This window comes from Gambusia affinis, linkage group LG06 (genome assembly GCF_019740435.1).
Source record: "Gambusia affinis linkage group LG06, SWU_Gaff_1.0, whole genome shotgun sequence".
In the NCBI taxonomy this organism is placed as follows: Eukaryota; Metazoa; Chordata; class Actinopteri; order Cyprinodontiformes; family Poeciliidae; genus Gambusia; species Gambusia affinis.
Window position 1 is genome coordinate 2,951,038 of NC_057873.1, and position 18,150 is coordinate 2,969,187.

General features: G+C 38.3%; 1 protein-coding gene across 1 annotated transcript; it reads left to right on the top strand.

The window, feature by feature from the left end:
* Window positions 1-9,788: 9,788 nt before the first annotated feature.
* ckmb (creatine kinase, muscle b) lies at window positions 9,789-17,607 on the top strand. The gene is made up of 9 exons (XM_044120101.1): window positions 9,789-9,945; window positions 11,096-11,205; window positions 11,306-11,402; window positions 11,555-11,709; window positions 12,726-12,858; window positions 12,933-13,104; window positions 13,936-14,059; window positions 15,159-15,348; window positions 17,044-17,607. Exons 2-9 carry the CDS (start codon window positions 11,107-11,109, stop codon window positions 17,220-17,222), a joined length of 1,149 nt encoding a protein of 382 aa, XP_043976036.1. The 5' UTR covers window positions 9,789-9,945; window positions 11,096-11,106; the 3' UTR covers window positions 17,223-17,607.
* Window positions 17,608-18,150: the final 543 nt, after the last annotated feature.

The following is an 18,150-nucleotide window of genomic DNA, read 5'->3' on the forward strand; positions in this document are numbered from 1 at the left end:
GTGTTTGCTACCATGTTACATACATATGTTTTATGTTCATGGTTATTAGTTAATATATGTTGCTATGTATTATTAAGTTCTGATATACTAACTTTTGTAACAATGAGGAAAAGCTCAGTTAAAAAAATGCAGAGAATTGTGCAGACTTTTTTTTCTTATCAAAATCAAAGATGGAGGCAGAAGTTTTCTTAGATATAAAGTAGAATTGGATGTTGTTAATATAACAATGAAAGTCAATGCTGAATGCACAGAAAATATAAGCTATAATGTTTTTCTAAAGTGGATTAAGTTGTGCATTTATCAGTTCTAACTAGAGAATAGAGAGGGCTCATCTGTGTAAAGTTTAGTCCCTCTAAACCAGTTCAGAGCTGTTAGTTAGTCACCTCTGTTTAGTGTAACAGTGTCATCCTTTTAATTTTATTTAATTCAAACCAGCTTTGTTTTTTCTTTTAAAGGTTGTTTCTTTTTTTTTTTTTTTGCATTTTTTTCGTAGTGTATATTTAACTACAAACTCACTCAAATTTTATATAGCACCTGTTTAAGCTGATTAAATATTTCGCACAGTGTCATTTTTCTCTCACCTCCCAGTTGGAGGATTGCACTTTGAGGATGCACTGACAACATTGCACAACATCGCAGCTTCAAAGCCAAAAATAACAATCAGTCAGTTATCTCTGCGCTCCTTTTTCTTAAAAATACACAAATGATAACTGGATTCAGATTAACTAAAAACTAAGCTGCACAGAGAGTTAAAGCTGATTAATAAAAGCAATATTTTGCCATTTCAACTGAAGGTTTTCATTGGGCATTGTGTTAAAAAGTACAAATTAATTAAGAAACATGATGCTTAGCAACTGAAAGAAGTTACTGCAGTCCTGGCCAGCACCCATTGGTGTAAAAATAGACGTAAGGTAGAAATGGAAACAATGACAGAGAAATATCTGACGTCAGTCTTGTGTCACATAGCTGAAAATCTTCTATGAAGTTCAAATGATAAGCAAAAAAAGAAAGAAAAAGTAAAGTAAAAAAAACAATATTACATTGAAAAAAAATCAGGCAATGTATTTCTTTGGTAGGACACTAGGTGTCACACTAGAGCAGAATCTGAAAACTTTTTGCCATAGGGAACACAAAATCTTTCTATAAAGACAATTTTATTGTAAAATTTAAATTATCAATGAAATAAATGTACTATAATTAATTAAATAAAACAAATTACTGTTCATTTCTGTTATTTAAAAAACTTGGTGTATAATTCATTATAGAGCTAAGGGTTCTTAAATTTTGGGCTTGGTGGTTATTTTTTCAGAAACAATAACTTCTTATTTTAAAAAAAAGTCTTCAACAAAATATGAGATGTTTGTTCTACCTGATGTTTTTCATTTGAGCAAATTTTAATTTGCATATATTTTTCAATCAACCGGTATCACTGAAAACTTTACCCAAAATGTTTGTTTGTTTGTTTGTTTGTCAAACTGTATTAGCATCAGCCTCCTGAACCAAACTTCCTTTAAATTTGGTTTAGGATCACACAAATTGAATCGCTGACGTCTTACTCCTGCCAGGGAATTAATATTGATAATATGTAATAATTAATTTTAATTGTAGGCTAGAACAAGCAGATCATGGTTTCCACTTTGCAATGTAAAGATCTGTTTAACTGGTGGTATGGAAAACTGTTGCTGATTTGCATCATACTGTAATTTGTATTATTTTACTATGCATTACTGAAATTAAAAGTCTAATTTCTCCTGCTAATCCTACAGCAGGAGTGTCAAGCTCCAGTCCTCAAGGCCCGGTGTCCTGCAACCTTTAGATGTGCCTCTGCTGCACCTGAACAGAATAATTAGATCATTAAGGCTTTGGAGAATTTATCTACACAAGGAAGAGGTAATTAAGACATTTCATTCCAGTGTTTTGTAGCTGTTGCACATCTAAAACCTACCGGACAGCGGCCCTTGAGGACTGGAGTTTAAAACATCAGATTAAGCCCATAAATATACCAGGTAATTTATCAGGTCAAACAGGCCACATTAGGAGAATTTACTTGTGCACAACACTTCTTAAAAATAAAGACTAATGTCATCTGCAAATATAGTAACATACCAATTTCCTGATATCTTTTACCAAAATATTTTTTATTAAATTCAGAGCCTGTGGTTAGCAGCATTTAGATCAGTTTTACAATGATGTGCAAATAGAAAACAAAAAGCAAGAGCAGCTGTCTACATTCCCCCAAAGTTATATTCCATCACAGTCTTCTTTGTCCTATTTAGTTTCACAGGGGTGACAGGCCTTTCCAACTGGCAGGGTAAACCCTAATTCATCGCAGGGCCACCCTTTAAGAACAGATTCATTAAGCAGCTGTGCTGAGATACTTCAGCCACTTCTTCAGCTATCCTACCAACATGGCTGTGAAAGTCTCCTGGTAGTAATGTTCTTCACAACAGCGTTAAGGTTATGTAACATGAGATCTTAACGAAGATGAACATGAAAGGAATATAATCCCCAAATATAATACAAGATATATATTCTTTAGACCTTTTAGTGACCATCACCCCAGTGATCTGAGTCCAACCTCCTGCCTTTTCTTAGCTGTATCACTTGTTTCACAACAAAACTCAAAAGATATGAATCTGATTAGAAATTAGAAATAAATGGAGAGTTAGAGGAAGGAAGGGGGGGTCATGAAATGACCGCTGAGTCAATGCAATTCAATCGGAAGAGCTGCCTTTGGAGGACCTGGACAGGCAACACTAAAGATAGAAGTCCACGGTTTGCCGCAGAGATCCCCTTAGTGACCCTCAGGACCAGCTCAGGTTTCATCATGAGCACCCCACTGTCAGCGTCACAAGAACTCTAAATTATCACGCAACAACTATGAACTTGTTAATCCAGAGCTTAAGTGCTTAGAAAGGAGTCATCAGTTGCATAATTGCTGAAGACATGAAGCATAATTATTATTTTCATCCAAAGGACCTGTCCCTCATTGTGATAGTTGGCCATATAGAACAACTATTAGTCATGCACTCCATAAATCTGGCCTCTATGGAAAAGTGGCAAGAAAGCCATTCAAACTGCCTACAGTTTGAGAAAGAATGGACATTCACAAGTAGAAAACCTGTGAAAAGTTGGACCAGAGGCTCACCTTCCAGCAAGACAATGTACCGTCAATCAGACAGAGGTAAAATGGGATGTCTTAGATCAGAGTATAGAAAGCTGGAGTGGCCTAATCAAATTTCACTTTTTTTTTTTTTTTATCTCTTCACAATTATTTGCTAGTTTGGATTACCGTCACATTAAATCCAATTAAAACCTGTTGAAACCTATAGTTGAAATTTGACCAAATGAAAAAAAGTTCCAGGGGTTTTAATATTGAATGTTTCTGTTCATATATCAAGCATTAAATAATGTTAAAGGTTGTAGGTTGTCTTCTGCCTTATAAGGCCAAAGCCTATTCGTTTCTGGCTAGTGTTCATAATGACTACAACTGGTAGTTTCTCTTTGAATAAATTATTGCTTGACTGCACTTACTGGACTGACTAATAGGCAATTAAAATTAATTCAGTGACAATCTAAGAAGGGTTACAGCTTTACCCATGTTGGGAAGGTTTGGTGCCTTGTCTCAAGAAAAACAGACTCTAATGCCTCATTTCCACTGACCAGTATGGGTCAGTATGGTTTGGTAAGTTATTTTGTCTGTTTTTATCATAAAAGCACTCTATACAACCAACTTGTAACCAGTGTTGGCATAGTTACTTTGAAAAAGTAACTTCAATCGGACTACTGATTACTCCTTGAAAAAGTAACTTAGTTATATTACTGATTACTTGATTTGGAAAGTAACTAAGTTACATTAAAAGTAACTTTTTAGTTACTTTCAGCAGCTGCTAACAACAACGCTCCACCTCCTGTGAAAATAACATTGATCTTTGCCAATACTTTATTATCAGCTATTTTATAATGGTAACATCAACAATGTGTCTACACTGATAAGGTTGAACTGAAGAGGAGATTGTAGAAAATACAGCACAAAAAAAATAAAAAGCGTGAGTAATTTGTGTGGTCCACTGTTGTCTGGAAAACTCTATGAAGGATTTTAAAGCCCCCCCCCCTAAATCCCCCCAGCCTCCAGGTTCTGTGTTACGGCCCTGCGTTTGGTCTTAAAGCTCAGCGCCCAGATCTCCTCCTGCAGCTCCACAACTCAGATGGTTGCACAGATTTGTGACACTTATCGTAATATTAATAATTATAATGGCGTTAAGTTTCCATTATAATTATTGGCAACTATGGACACGTTCATTCGTGGCTGTTTTTACGTTTATTGCGCTGTTCATATTGGTCTCGTTGTTTGCCGTTTTCTGGAGCGCAACGCGAAGCTCGACGTCATTCCTTAACTTGACATTAACAAAGACACAGCGGGACGGATCATCCGGGAAATGATGGACAGGGAGAGACTGAGTAAAACTACCTTAATGACGGACAAATTCTGGGATTTATTATGAGTCTCTGCTTATTCCAAAGCCCAAATGAGCAACTTCACGTTCAAAAACGAGCCCAAAAAGGCGCAACCCGCCACTCATTAAATTTGCAAGCGACTTAAAAAAAATGAAGCCCAAAGCCGCTTGTAATAATCGGACTTGGCGACAGAAACTGAAAATAGCTCCAGTTTTTCCACCAACAAAATGCGCATCTCCCTCCATTGTTTACATTTCTGTTGCATAGAGACGTCGGTCACTCGACAAGACGAGTAGAGGAAATACGATTACGGTAAATAACAAAAGAAGATAGTAACGCACAGTGATTTTGATAAGTAACTGTAGTCTGACTACTCGATTTGAAATAGCAACGCGTTAGATTACTCGTTACTGAAAAAAGTGGCCCGACGTCAGTAACGCGTTACAAATTAACGCGTTACTGACATCACTGCTTGTAACACACCATTCCAGGTGCCTTTCAGTTGTAGGTCCTTAGGATAATAGTGAAGTGGTGATAAAATGGTAAATGTCCTGTATTTGTGCAGTAACGTATCAAGTCCAGAGGACCCCAAAGAGCTTCACAATACATTCAGTCATTTATCCATTCATGTACAAATTCACACGCTGGCAGTGAATGGAAGGTAGCCACAGCTGTCCCGGTGCACACTGTCAGAAGTGAGGTTGCCATGCACTGGTGCCACCAGTCCCTCTGACCTTCACCAGCAGGGAAGGAGGGCGAGGTGCCTTCCCAAAGGACACAACAACCGAGAGGGATGGAGTGAGGATCAAATCGGCAACCCAATAATTGTGGGACAAACTCCTACCATCATTGCCACCTGACAGTATGGTACTATAACGGTATGGTACATTTAGGGTGGAGTAGTTGGCGTCACACAACAAGGTCCATTGCTTGAATGACGGAAAAATATCACTACTTGTGACAAACGCAAGTTATATTAGTGCATCCCGTTTGTCATTGCACTAATATGATGCCACGTTAAGCATTTGAATTTAATATCACCTGCACAGCAAGAGTCCAACTGGCGGTGGAAGTGCAATTCTGAATACACCAGACCAGGGGTGGGCAATCCTGGTCCTCTAGGGCCGGTGTCCTGTAACTCTTAGATGTCTCCCTGGTCCAACACACTTGAATCCAATAGCTGAATCACTTCCCAAGTGCAGTCAGGTTCTCCAGAGTCCTGCTAATGACCTCATTATTTGACTCAGGTGTGTTGAAGTAGAGATACATCTAAAAGTTGCAGCACACTGGCCCTCGAGGACCAGGATTGCCCACCCCTGCACCAGACCATGAGTAAGCCGCTTCTTCATTGTCAAATCTCACTCTATCCAAGTTGTGTGTGTCCATCGGCATTGTGTTCCTTACTATGTGGGCGTGAACACGGGCAGAACCAGGACCATGGCCAGGCTGGGAATCTGCAGGAACTGTGGTCAACGTTCCATTGATGTAATATTCTGCTCTGGGGCGGCCGGTATTTCTAAATTGTTTGTAGCAGGTTGCCCCTCTGGTTCACACTGTACACTGCATTTGCTCATCCAGAGACGTAAAACATTGGCCAATCAATGAATGCAGTCTGCTGCCAATCAAATTGCTTGCTTGCATTACCCGGTTTATTGGCCCAGCTCACACAAGCTGGGCCAATAAATGTGGAAGGACCGAGCACGATTTGGTAACAGAGACAAATCTGGCTGGGGCCAAGTAGGGAAGAACTGGTTAAAGAAACACCTGTGAAGAAGGGACTTCAGTGTACCAGAAGGTACAAACCCATGACGTACAGCTCAGTGTAAATGAGGATTAAGATTATCATCAGTTGAAACAAGCTAACATGAGTACATGTTGTTCATATTTGCTTTAATTTTGGCCACAAACGAAAGAAGATTCAAACTATGAACCCCTGATGAAAGGACTGGTTAGGATGCATCATGCGTCAAGACTCAAGCTTGCTGCAAACGGGAAACTGCTGCAACACAATTGTTGAGTTTGAGGCTAAGAGAATATCAACCCAGAAATATGCTGCTGCTGTTGAAAGAATGACCTTCCAAAACCCGTTACTTTTACCACATAGTTTGCATCACAGGTTGCTGTTTTTTTTATTGCGGATGTTATTTTGAGAACTATGAAACATCGGGTCTTGTTCTTTCCATTCATTTGAAGGTTTGCGTCTACTTTTGTCCACACAGTTGTCTAACAAATGCCTAAGTCTATTTGTAGACTCCTCCAGCTGCTGGCATAATTTTTTGCTACTCTGGATCCGGACTTGCATGTCTGAAAGTGTCAACCGGGGTCAAAGATTAGGAATCCAAGGAGAGTGTTCCCTATTGATCACTCGGAGTGTAAGATGTAGGAAGAAAGACCTATAAATTCTGTTTTTCATTCATCGTCTTGCTGTTCTGTGTGAAAATTGGCCTTCTGTGTTGGATAATTATCTTGGCAGCCAAAATTGTCAGTTGGTCCTGGCAGTACTTGAGTGTGAACTTGTTAATTCATGTTTCCTCCAACTGCTCCCCGAGGCCGACGCTGTGAATGAGAACCTGCCATCGGACTCGACACCAACCAACCAAAAACAGTTTTATGTAATACAGGGTGACCCCTGCAAAGTTACTCAAACTGCAGTCCAGGAATTTCTTCGTAAAACACGAAATGTTTATGAACTAATTTGATGTATAAACCACAGATGCTACAGATTCTCGATGCATTCAATTCACTCGCCTAACAAGGAAGTGTTTAATTTATACCAATAAACTGATTTCAGCCTTCCTATATTCATCTGTGTTGATGTTTTGCATTTTATTCTGAAAAGATTTGGGTAACTCTTAACATAATGTCCCTGATTTATGTAACTGTTCCTGAGAGTTTGTTTCTGTGGGGCAGCTGCAGGGCTTTGGGCCTTTTTGGATCTGCATTGGTGGGTTGCGTATGTGTGTGTTTGGGGAGACAGGAGGTTGGTGCTGGGGTATTGAGTGACAGTCTAAACTGGGATACTGGACCAGTGCCACAAAGGTAAGTGAGCTGCAGAGCTAACTGGTCTGAATGGGCAGTGCATATCACATGTCTGTCAGTATGACCTTTAAGCTTTTATTAAGAGGGCGTGGCTGTTAAAGCATGCAATGCAGAGAGAAAATCAGAGTTTTAAATACATGGCTTGTTTTTGTTATTTGGCAGTTTCAGAGAAACATTTTGCATTTGATCTTAAATATGCTTTTATTTTAAAAAGTTTCTCTCTTTTTTTTTGGATGTAGTGATGCTTTTCTGGGAAAGTTTCCTAACACACTCACCAAACAATGTTGACAAAATTGGACGACAAGGTGTTCCCAACTCCATGCAGCTCTTTTTTGTGCCAAATTGCTGTTGGACACTTGACTGGTTCAAGTTTCAAACTAACAGCTGGCTCTAAGCACATGAGGTGGAGCTGACCCCTAACTGGGCATACCCCCTCATTCCTCCCCATTAGTTATTATGATAATCTACATTCATTCATAGGAGACTGGGGCTCACACAGCCAGCCTCATACAGTGACATACAGAAAAAGGAGAATAATTTGGAAAGTCATGTCTGTGGATGGTCAGGATACAGCTGTGAAACTGGAGACTAGCGTTGATTTAGAGCAAAGAATCTAAAGGAAGGTGTGACTGTGTGAATCCCTGCACTCCTGAACACAACACACATATGCTAATTTCATGCAACAAACTGAGAATGAATGAATGAGCAAAAAAATATATATAAATTATACCTTTGTTTTTGGATGTATGATCTTTCCTGCACATTAACTGTATTTAAACATGTACTAGAAATCTTCTACCATAAAGTTTTTACCATGCTTAGAATGAGGCAAGAAATTAGCTTTGCTACATAAAGTAAGATATCATCAGCATAACATATGACTTTAACATGTTTAAATGATTTTGTTTACGTGGGAAGTAAAAATAAACAGTTTGAGCTTTTTAATAATAAGTTGCAATGTTTACTTAAACAATGTTTACTTAAACGATGTTTAAGTAAACATTGTTTACTTAATTAAGACAAAAATTTATGATAAATTCAACAAAAACATTTAAGTTTTTGATGTCTTAAAATCCAAATATTGCAACCTGTAGGGATTTCAGTCACGTTGATAAAGTCTATAAAATGATTAGTTATAGACTAATATATTATATGATGAAGTATTCACAGCCACCAGTTGGTTTCAAATGATTGTGTTCTAGAAAACGGTTTATTAGTCAGACACAACAAAGGTTTAGCTAGTTGCCCACAATAATATGTTGGAAGGAGTCAAGGTAAGATTTTCAAACCAGTGGTGGGCACTGCTAACTAAAAACTTAGTCACACTAATCCCAAAACACTAATCAACATAAATAAACATTAGTTCTGCTAACACTAGACATAGTAGTTAGCATAGGCTAATGCTAAAGGCTCCCTGTATGATTGTTTCCAGCGTTTTGGTTACTGAGTATCAACTCCTAAAACAATGTAGATTAATTAAAGCCACTGTTTGTTTATGTCAGTATTATATTTTTCTGTGTACCTCATTTGTTCATTTCTGGTCAGAACACAGAATAAAAGTTTATTTTTGAAAGTCTGACTTGACAAGGATCAAGCATGACAGCGGGAATTCCCAATAAATTCAAACTTTTTTCTTAAACTATAAGAAAACAATTGTTGAAACTCATAAAAAGGTTTTAAAACTTTGACATTTCTGCCAATGTTGAGTAGATGAGAACTAAATAAGAAGAATTTTTCCTTCTGTAATCTACCAGATATTTTGAACTTGAGCATGCTATCATTATGCACCATAACACATTTCATTTGTAGAACAGAGTCAAGAAACCTGAATTCAGAACATGTCAAGTAGCAGAGTTGTACATGAACTGAAACCTAATCTGTTCTTGCTATCAGGATTATGTAATCAAAGTTATTTTAACTCCTTAAAATGAAGACGGAGTTCCAGTAACCAAGACATCAAGCAGAGTAAACGCTCCACATGTCCAAACTTTTGGATCTTGGGTTAATATCAAAGTAAAATTTTGATCCTTGGTTTAAAATACTGCAAAGAACATTAGTTTATGTTCATAAAATAAAAATAACAGCATAAGACACTTAAACTGAATGCATTTTGCATGAATCTGATGCGATTGTCTTCCCTTTGCTGATTTCTAAGCAGCAACCAGGAGGCAGAGGGTGAAAGGTTGGACCAGGCGCTCGCAGCTGTTGCCTCGCCTCTGCTCTCCAGCTCTGTGTGACGTTTGTTCTTGCCTTTTAGGAACCCATCCATGCCCACAAAAGCTGCTTCAACCAATGGACTGAGGGGACCCCAGACTCAGCCGTCCAATAGTTACAGAGATCTGGGTATAAAGGCTTTAGTCCGTCAGCTGTCAGAGCTGGGCAACCCCTACATTGGGCGAACAGGATCTGATCCCGGGATTTGTTACTTCTTTCTTTTCTCCTAAGCAGGTAATAAAGTAGCAAACTGATATTTTTAAATGAAAATTCAGAAAGTTTACAAGGATTTCAGCAATCATCTGGTCAAAACAAATTCCTTGCTTCTTGCTAAAATAGACAATACAAATGGAAATAAACTATATTTACTTAATTTCTAAAACTTTTTTCTGTTGAAAGACTTGAGTCTTTTTTGCATAAGTCAACCGTGCAATAGGAGAGTGTCATGCAAACAGTTGTGGCTATCCATCAGCTGCTGCTGACGCCTGCAGAACAGCACTAGGGTTCATCTCTGAATAGTTTAGGGAGCTCGATTTAGCCGTTGGAAGGTATGGAGGCATCTGTGCGGCATGCAAGCTTTGACCTTTTGGCGTACCGGGTCTCAGGAGTCTGATGCACTTCCACAAGCTGACCTTACAGAGACTGGTAGTTCAGGTTATTAACTGATTGATTCTGCAGCTGCAACCTCGCAAGCTGCAGCTTTGCATTTAAATAATCTATGTGCAATGCTTGAAGGTCAACAGAGCACTGCAAAAACATAAAATATTACCAAGTAATTTTGGTCTCTTCTCCACACCAATTATCTGTATCACTTGAAATAAGAGAAAACTAACTTACAAGAAACTTTTCAATAAAAGATAGGAGCTTGTTTTAAGTAAATAATTACTTCTTAATATTGATGAAAAAGTTCTAGTTCCACTTTCACTTATAACAACACAGTTTTACCATGTTAGAAATAAAATAATCTGCCAATGGAAGTGGAATTTGTTCATCAGTATTAAGAAAATGTTTACTTAAAACAAGCTCCTATATCCTGCTGAAAAGTTACTTCGATAGGTTAAATTTGGAAAAAAGGTGTTCAAAAATGATTGGTTTAAAATTGGTTGTTGGTTTTGTTTAAAGTGAAAACTAATCGTTGTGGTGCTATTTATAATCTAGCCTGTCTGGAAGAGGCAGGTGGTGAGACATGCATGCAGTCTCACTCCAGGACTCAAGGAAACGCATCCACATTGTTTCCTGGACAGACTATATTTAAAATCTGACCATTTTATGTTGATATTTGAAGACTTTTCAACCGTTCCTTCTAATCACCAGAGTAACCAAAGCCTGAGCTTCCCAGCACATGAGATTCTTAGAAATTAAAACCTCCTCTCCACTTCCTCAGACAAAGTAAGAATGGCAGCCATGAAGAACTGCCACAACGACTACAAGATGAAGTTCTCCGTGGATGAGGAGTTCCCCGACCTCTCTCTGCACAACAACCACATGGCCAAGGTACATCGTCATATTTAGCCTCAAAGATTAGCCTTTAAACAAAACTAGCTTCCAACAAAGGAAACGGAGTAAGTGAGGTATTTTGTGACATCTATTGCAGGTACTTACCAAAGACATCTATTCCAAGCTGAGGGGCAAATCCACCCCTAGTGGCTTCACGGTGGATGACGTCATCCAGACTGGTGTTGACAACCCAGGTAAGGACGCAGTCGTCTGCAAAGAAACAAACACAACAGCAGATTTCACGTTAAAGTCTTAGATTAACTGAAGCAAACATCTGAATAACCATCATTAGCTTCAGAGATGGTTCCAGGAGGTTTTTCTAATTCTCCAGTATCGTTTCTGTAAGGTCACCCCTTCATCATGACCGTGGGCTGCGTCGCCGGAGACGAGGAGTCCTACGAGGTCTTCAAGGAGCTGCTGGACCCTGTCATCTCCGACCGTCACGGCGGGTACAAGCCCACCGACAAGCACAAGACTGACCTGAACTTTGAGAACCTGAAGGTAAGGACTTGGGTTTAGCCATTTTGGTGGCCAGGTCCAAACAGCGACACAGTCATGGGGCCCTTCATTCAAATATGACGTCATTTTGTCAACCCTTAATGTATCTTACCACAGTCAGTCTTTGATTTTAATTGGTTCACAATGCATATTGCTTTTTAGTAATTTGTTTAATTTATGATAAGATCATGTTTCCATCATCTGTAAGTATAAAAGTTACCAATTTGGGTACAAAAAGGTGCTGCCCCCTGGTGGATGTTTCATTCCTGAGTTCAAAATATTATTATTATTTTTGCTTCACACTGGCCCAATTTAGCATATTGTTCAGAATAAAAACACAATTTTACCTTAAATATTAAAAATGTTTAATTATGCTTTCGATAGGCTTCTATATTTATCTACAATCTATAAATAAATGTGCACAACCTTTTAATAGTTTGGCTTTTTTACAGAAATGTATTTCTTTAGCTCACCAAAATGTTAAACCCTGAACATGATTACGACATTAACACGATTTTAATAAATTACGATATATTGTGATTAAATGGTAGGGATGAGAAAAAAGGTTATAGGTACAAAATACTGTAAGAAAAGTATGAAATGTAAAAATGTTAACATGTCAAATTATTTAGTTATACTTTTAAAGTTTTGCAAAACGCTCAATGCAGTTTCATTTTTGAATTGTTAGCATGTTTTTATTAAGCATTTATTAAGTTATCTTGGCCTAAACTCTTTAAAAATCACATATTTATCACATATTTAAGAGCAAAAATAATAATATCTAATGAGGCCTCTAGTCTTCCCTATTTATGCTTCTACTATAGCAATAGAAAACAATATAATTTATAAAGTACGTTAAGGAGACCCTCTCAGTAGTTCTTTAAATGAAGTCACTTCAGCAAAATGTCGTCATTTTGTCCATTTTTTAGTAAAATTTGAATAAAAAACTTTTCAGAAACCTAAAAAATGATGACGATTGAAGCAAAAAAGAAAATTGCCTCCCCTCTTTGCACCATCAGGGTGGAGACGACCTGGACCCCAACTACGTGCTGTCCAGCCGTGTGCGTACCGGCCGCAGCATCAAGGGGTTCACCCTGCCGCCCCACAACAGCCGTGGGGAGCGCAGAGGCATCGAGAAGCTGAGCATTGAGGGTGAGCTTCACACTGACTCACATCCCCACCTTCACCTTCTCTCTTTGAATATTCTGTCACCGTTCCCCCTGCAGCCCTGTCCACCCTGGACGGCGAATTCAAAGGAAAGTACTACCCCCTGAACGGCATGACCGACGCCGAGCAGGAGCAGCTGATCGCTGATCACTTCCTGTTTGACAAGCCAGTGTCCCCCCTGCTGACCTGCGCCGGCATGGCCCGCGACTGGCCCGACGGCAGGGGCATCTGGTGAGCAGATAACCATTATTTTAGTTATCAATTATTCTATCAATTAAGTGATTAGTTGGATTGAAATATTGCCACATTTTGCAGTCATTTTGTACAATTTTGGTTTCATTACAGCTCTGACTGTGTTGTTATTTCAGCAAATCATCTTTTTGTTAAGTCTGTATGCTCAACAAATGATGAGTATGTTTTAGTTATCAATTATTCTAATGATTAATTGATTAGTCGGATAGAAATATTGGCACATTCTGCAAATACTTTGCACAATTTTGCCTTCATTGCAGTTCTGACTGTGTTGTTCTTCCAGAAAATCCCCTTTTGTTGAGTCTGTATACTCCAGCTAACGATCAATCGATTACTAAATTAGTGGATCATTTCAATAATCGATTAATCACGATTAATCCAAATAATCACTTCAGAATCTGAACTAGAAGTTCTGGGTTGAACATATTTACAGACAAATGGTTGTTTTTGTATCTTAAATGTAAAATGTGTGTATTTTTGCACAGTTTCAGTTCATCTAATGCATTAAATGTGTTGTTCTCTCAGTAAATGGATATATGTTGAGTCTGTATACTCCAGTTAACAATTAATCAATTACTAACATTAGTTGACAGTTATGTCAATAATCGATTAATCACGATTGATCCGATTAATCGTTTCAGCCCCACTACTCTCATACATCTTTATAGTAGCCAAACATCCTCTTTGTTCACCAAATAAGAAATTTCTGTTGCATCTTCTTTTTTCACTTGGACTGAATCGCCTCACCAAAGTTGAAGCTCCAACTATTTTCTGTTGCACCTTGATTTGAATAATGTTGTTATTCTTCAGGCACAACGACAACAAGACCTTCCTGGTCTGGGTGAACGAGGAGGACCACCTGCGCGTCATCTCCATGCAGAAGGGAGGCAACATGAAGGAGGTTTTCAGACGCTTCTGCGTCGGCCTGCAGAAGGTGAAACTCACCTCATGAACCTCAGAGCTGCTCAAAAACAGACACAAACTGATCCAACTGACTTCTTAAGATACGTCAGATTTGCTGCAGCAGTCAGACTTTTATTGTACTGAGTTTTAATTGGACTTTGGATGCTTTTTAATACGTATATTTGATATTTATTGACAACAGAAGAACATTTTCCTTGTTAAGCAATGTATTTAATATAAAAAAAAAATATTAAAAAGTTACACCTAGACCAGAAACTGCCAGCCGAATAACTTCTGACTCCACAACCAGATTGCTAATCCCAAATTAGCTGCTTTACAGTCCTAGACTGTTTTACAAAATATCTCTTTAGAGATAGAAATTACACATCAGGGTGGATGAAAAATACAGAAACGTCTTGATACATTTACAGGAATAACAGCATCTATTTGTGGAGAGGCACAAACATTTGTCCCTCCTTTTCTCAAATCATAAACGTCTGAAAATCAGAATATTTCCCACAGCATCACTTTAACATTAAAGTAATTCAGCTTGAATGTAAACAATCTGCTTTTTCTGTTGTTTGTAAAATAATTAACAAATAATATGTGGAAAAAGTCCAACCATAATTAATATTAAATATTTAGTTAGGAAGCTAAATACATAAATATTTAATTTCAATATCAATATTTAATATTTAAAAATATTAAATATGCATTACATATTTATCATTTAATAAGTAATTGATTTAAAAATAAATATTTAGCTTTCAAACTATATAATTAGTTCAGAACAGAATGTATTTTCCAAATTAAACATTTAATTTCTAAACAAAGAATGTCATTTTCAGACTAAATATTTAGCTTGGTAAATAACTATTTAATTCACCAAAGTAAATATTTACAAATGTATGAATAAAATGGTGAAAATATGACATTGAGAAATGAAGAGCCACATTTATTCAGGGTAAATAAACCAAATTAGTGCTGTTGAGCTTTTATTGTGTAACTTTACAATTACACATGGGGTACACATTGTGCAAAGTGAACTTATTTTATGGATTAATAAAAATGAAACAAGCTGTATATGTTTAGGTAGTAAACTTACTTCAGTTTCTCTTCATGTTGGTCAGATTGAGGAGATCTTCAAGAAGCACAACCACGGCTTCATGTGGAACGAGCATCTGGGCTACATCCTGACCTGCCCCTCCAACCTGGGCACCGGCCTGCGCGGCGGCGTGCACGTCAAGCTGCCCAAGCTCAGCACGCACGCCAAGTTCGAGGAGATCCTGACCAGGCTGCGTCTGCAGAAACGCGGCACAGGTGCGGCAACCGCTTCCTTTATTCTGCTGGGCGGGAGAACAGGTGTTACACCCAGAGGCGGATAGTAACGAGTAGCTATTTTAAAAAAAAGAAGAAAGGAAAGAAAAAGCGTCATCTTTACTTCGCTGTGCTTTTTACTTTTACTTCAGTAATTTTATTATGAAGCATTTCTACTCTTACTTGGGTACTCTGTCCACCTCTGGTTACATCATATTCTATGACTGCTGTATATATTCTGACCGTAGGAGGCGCTGTTGTGTTTTCACTATCTACTTTGCCACACATTAGCGTCGAAAAACGTATTCTGCGCCAAAAGCGTAGAGAGGGAAACAAATGCAGAACAAAAAGAAAGAAAAATACATGGCCAGTTCTCTTTCTACACTGTATCGGCCATAACTTTTAAAACTTTTATTATCTCTTAATTTTACTGTCTTTTTTATGTACTTAATGAATTAATTGTCCTTTGGGTTTTTAAACCTGAAGTTGAACAAAAATAAAAAGTGATTTCTGATCACTAATATGTCTTTTGTGGAAATACAAATGGTCTCAGATATTGCAGCCATATACAGTAAATTAGTAAATATTTAAGCTAAACTGCTTCTGCCGATTGTCTTCCTCTTCAAAACAAAAAGTTACTTCTGACCACTATGATTCCCTGTCGACATCGGCTGATTAAACATGAAGGATTTTGATTGGCTGACGTAGATGTTTGCTTTGCACTACACTGCCCCCTATGTGTTCGGCATGTTCAAAGCAACAATCGGTCCTGTAATTCAGCAGGTTGCTGTGGATAAATACTTTTCTTAAACTGTGGAAAATATTATTTTATATGTACACACCTTATTGTTTTCATCCAGAAAATTCTGATAATCAAACCTGGAGGTTTAGGTGGTCAAACCCGTTGCCACAGCAACTGAAACAACGCCATTGATGTATCAGGATTCAACACCAAAACACAAGAACTGAACATTCAGTCCGTTACAGTTTTATGTTTTTAAGCTTGATGTTTATTTTGCGATTATTAATAAGTGATTGATGTGGTAGATTAGCTGTCTCTGCTGTTAGCTAAGCTAACACAGCGGTGGCTGATTAGCTAATGTCAAACCTGCTTATCAGTTGGTAGATGGGTCACCTTTTTTTAAAGTGAACCAAAGCGGTGAATTCTGCAGCACATCTCCATGTTAAGGTTGTCAAAGTCAAGCTAACATAGCTAGTTTCCTCTTATTTGGAAATGTTTTGTTTGTTTTTCCCGCCAGGGGTCTTTTGTGGGCTCTAGTGTCCCTTATTCGAAAGTAGGCTGACGGGAAAAGGGAAGAGAGAGGGGGAAAGACATGCGGCAAACGTCGGCCGGGTCCGGGAATCAAACCCGCGACCGCCGCATCAAGGACTGAAGGCCTCCAAATGTGGGTCGCGCTGTCCCCTACGCCACAACAGCACGCCCCATTTGCAAATGTTTTTAGTTCAAACTTTTTCATGACCTTGTTATCTAGTCATGGTGTTGACAATTAGTAGCAAAGCACTGCGTTCGTTTTCTTTTACACATCACGCATATATTTAGATATAATCTTTAACTCTAAGATTTATAGCGTTAACTTGAGAGCTAAAACCAAGGCTAGTCATTGTTGAGCAGTCTCCAGATTTAAAAAGACTAGGCGATGTTTGGACTAGGCCTCATTCTTCTGTTTTCTCCTCCAGGCGGTGTGGACACAGCCTCAGTGGGCGGCGTGTTCGACATCTCCAACGCCGACCGACTGGGCTCCTCCGAGGTGGAGCAGGTGCAGCTGGTGGTCGACGGCGTGAAGCTCATGGTGGAGATGGAGAAGAAGCTGGAGAAGGGCGAGTCCATCGACGGCATGATCCCCGCTCAGAAGTAAAGCGGACAGACAACCCATGATGAAATGACTGTCTGTGTTTGTTTTTTTTTCTATTTTATAAAAAAAGAAATGAACATGTAGCCTCGTTGTAAAGTTATTTTACTGGTTTCGGCCAAACGGCTACTTCCTGCTGATGACTTCCTTCCATCCAAAGACACTCCACTTTTCCTTCTGCTCCTTCATTTCTTACTTCTGTTTACTTTTTCTGCCTTTTCTCCCTATTCATCTAATAATTTCTTCTAACTCAAATCATCTTCCCATCTCCTTCGTAACATCCTGGGATCAACCTATGCATAGTCTGGTCGTGGCTATGTGTGTACAATTTATTTATTTTTGGTTGTAAAATGTAACTGGAGAATTAAACAAAGCCCCATGTAACAATCAACTCATCCTGTTTTTGTTTTTCTTCATAGAAACCAAAGATACAGTTGAAATTTGTGTATACTGCTGTAAAAACAGACACAATCTTTTTTCAACCTATTGTCTGACGTAAAGACAAATTCTCCTGTTTTAGGTCAAGGCGCTTTAGCGTTATCTTCAGCTAAGGTACAGCACTTTAGTTTAACTTCCTCTAAGTACCATATTAGTAAAATGCCTTAACATTAACTTCCACTAAATACCATGTTGGTAAAATGCTTTAGCGTTAGCTTCTGCTAATACACTAGTGCCTTAGCATTAGCTTCCACAAAATAGTGCATTGGTAGAGCACTTTAGCTACCACTAAATATTGTGTTAGTCTACCGCTTTTGTATTAAATACAAGCTAAAGTTGGTATAGTGCTTCACCATTAGTTTGTGAAATGCTCTTCCACTAAATATTTCACTGGCAAAGTGCTTTAGAGTTAGCTTCTGCTACATACTGTGCTGGTATAGTGCATTAGCATTAGCTTCCACTAAATTCCATGTCGGGATAGCGCATTAGCTCCTGC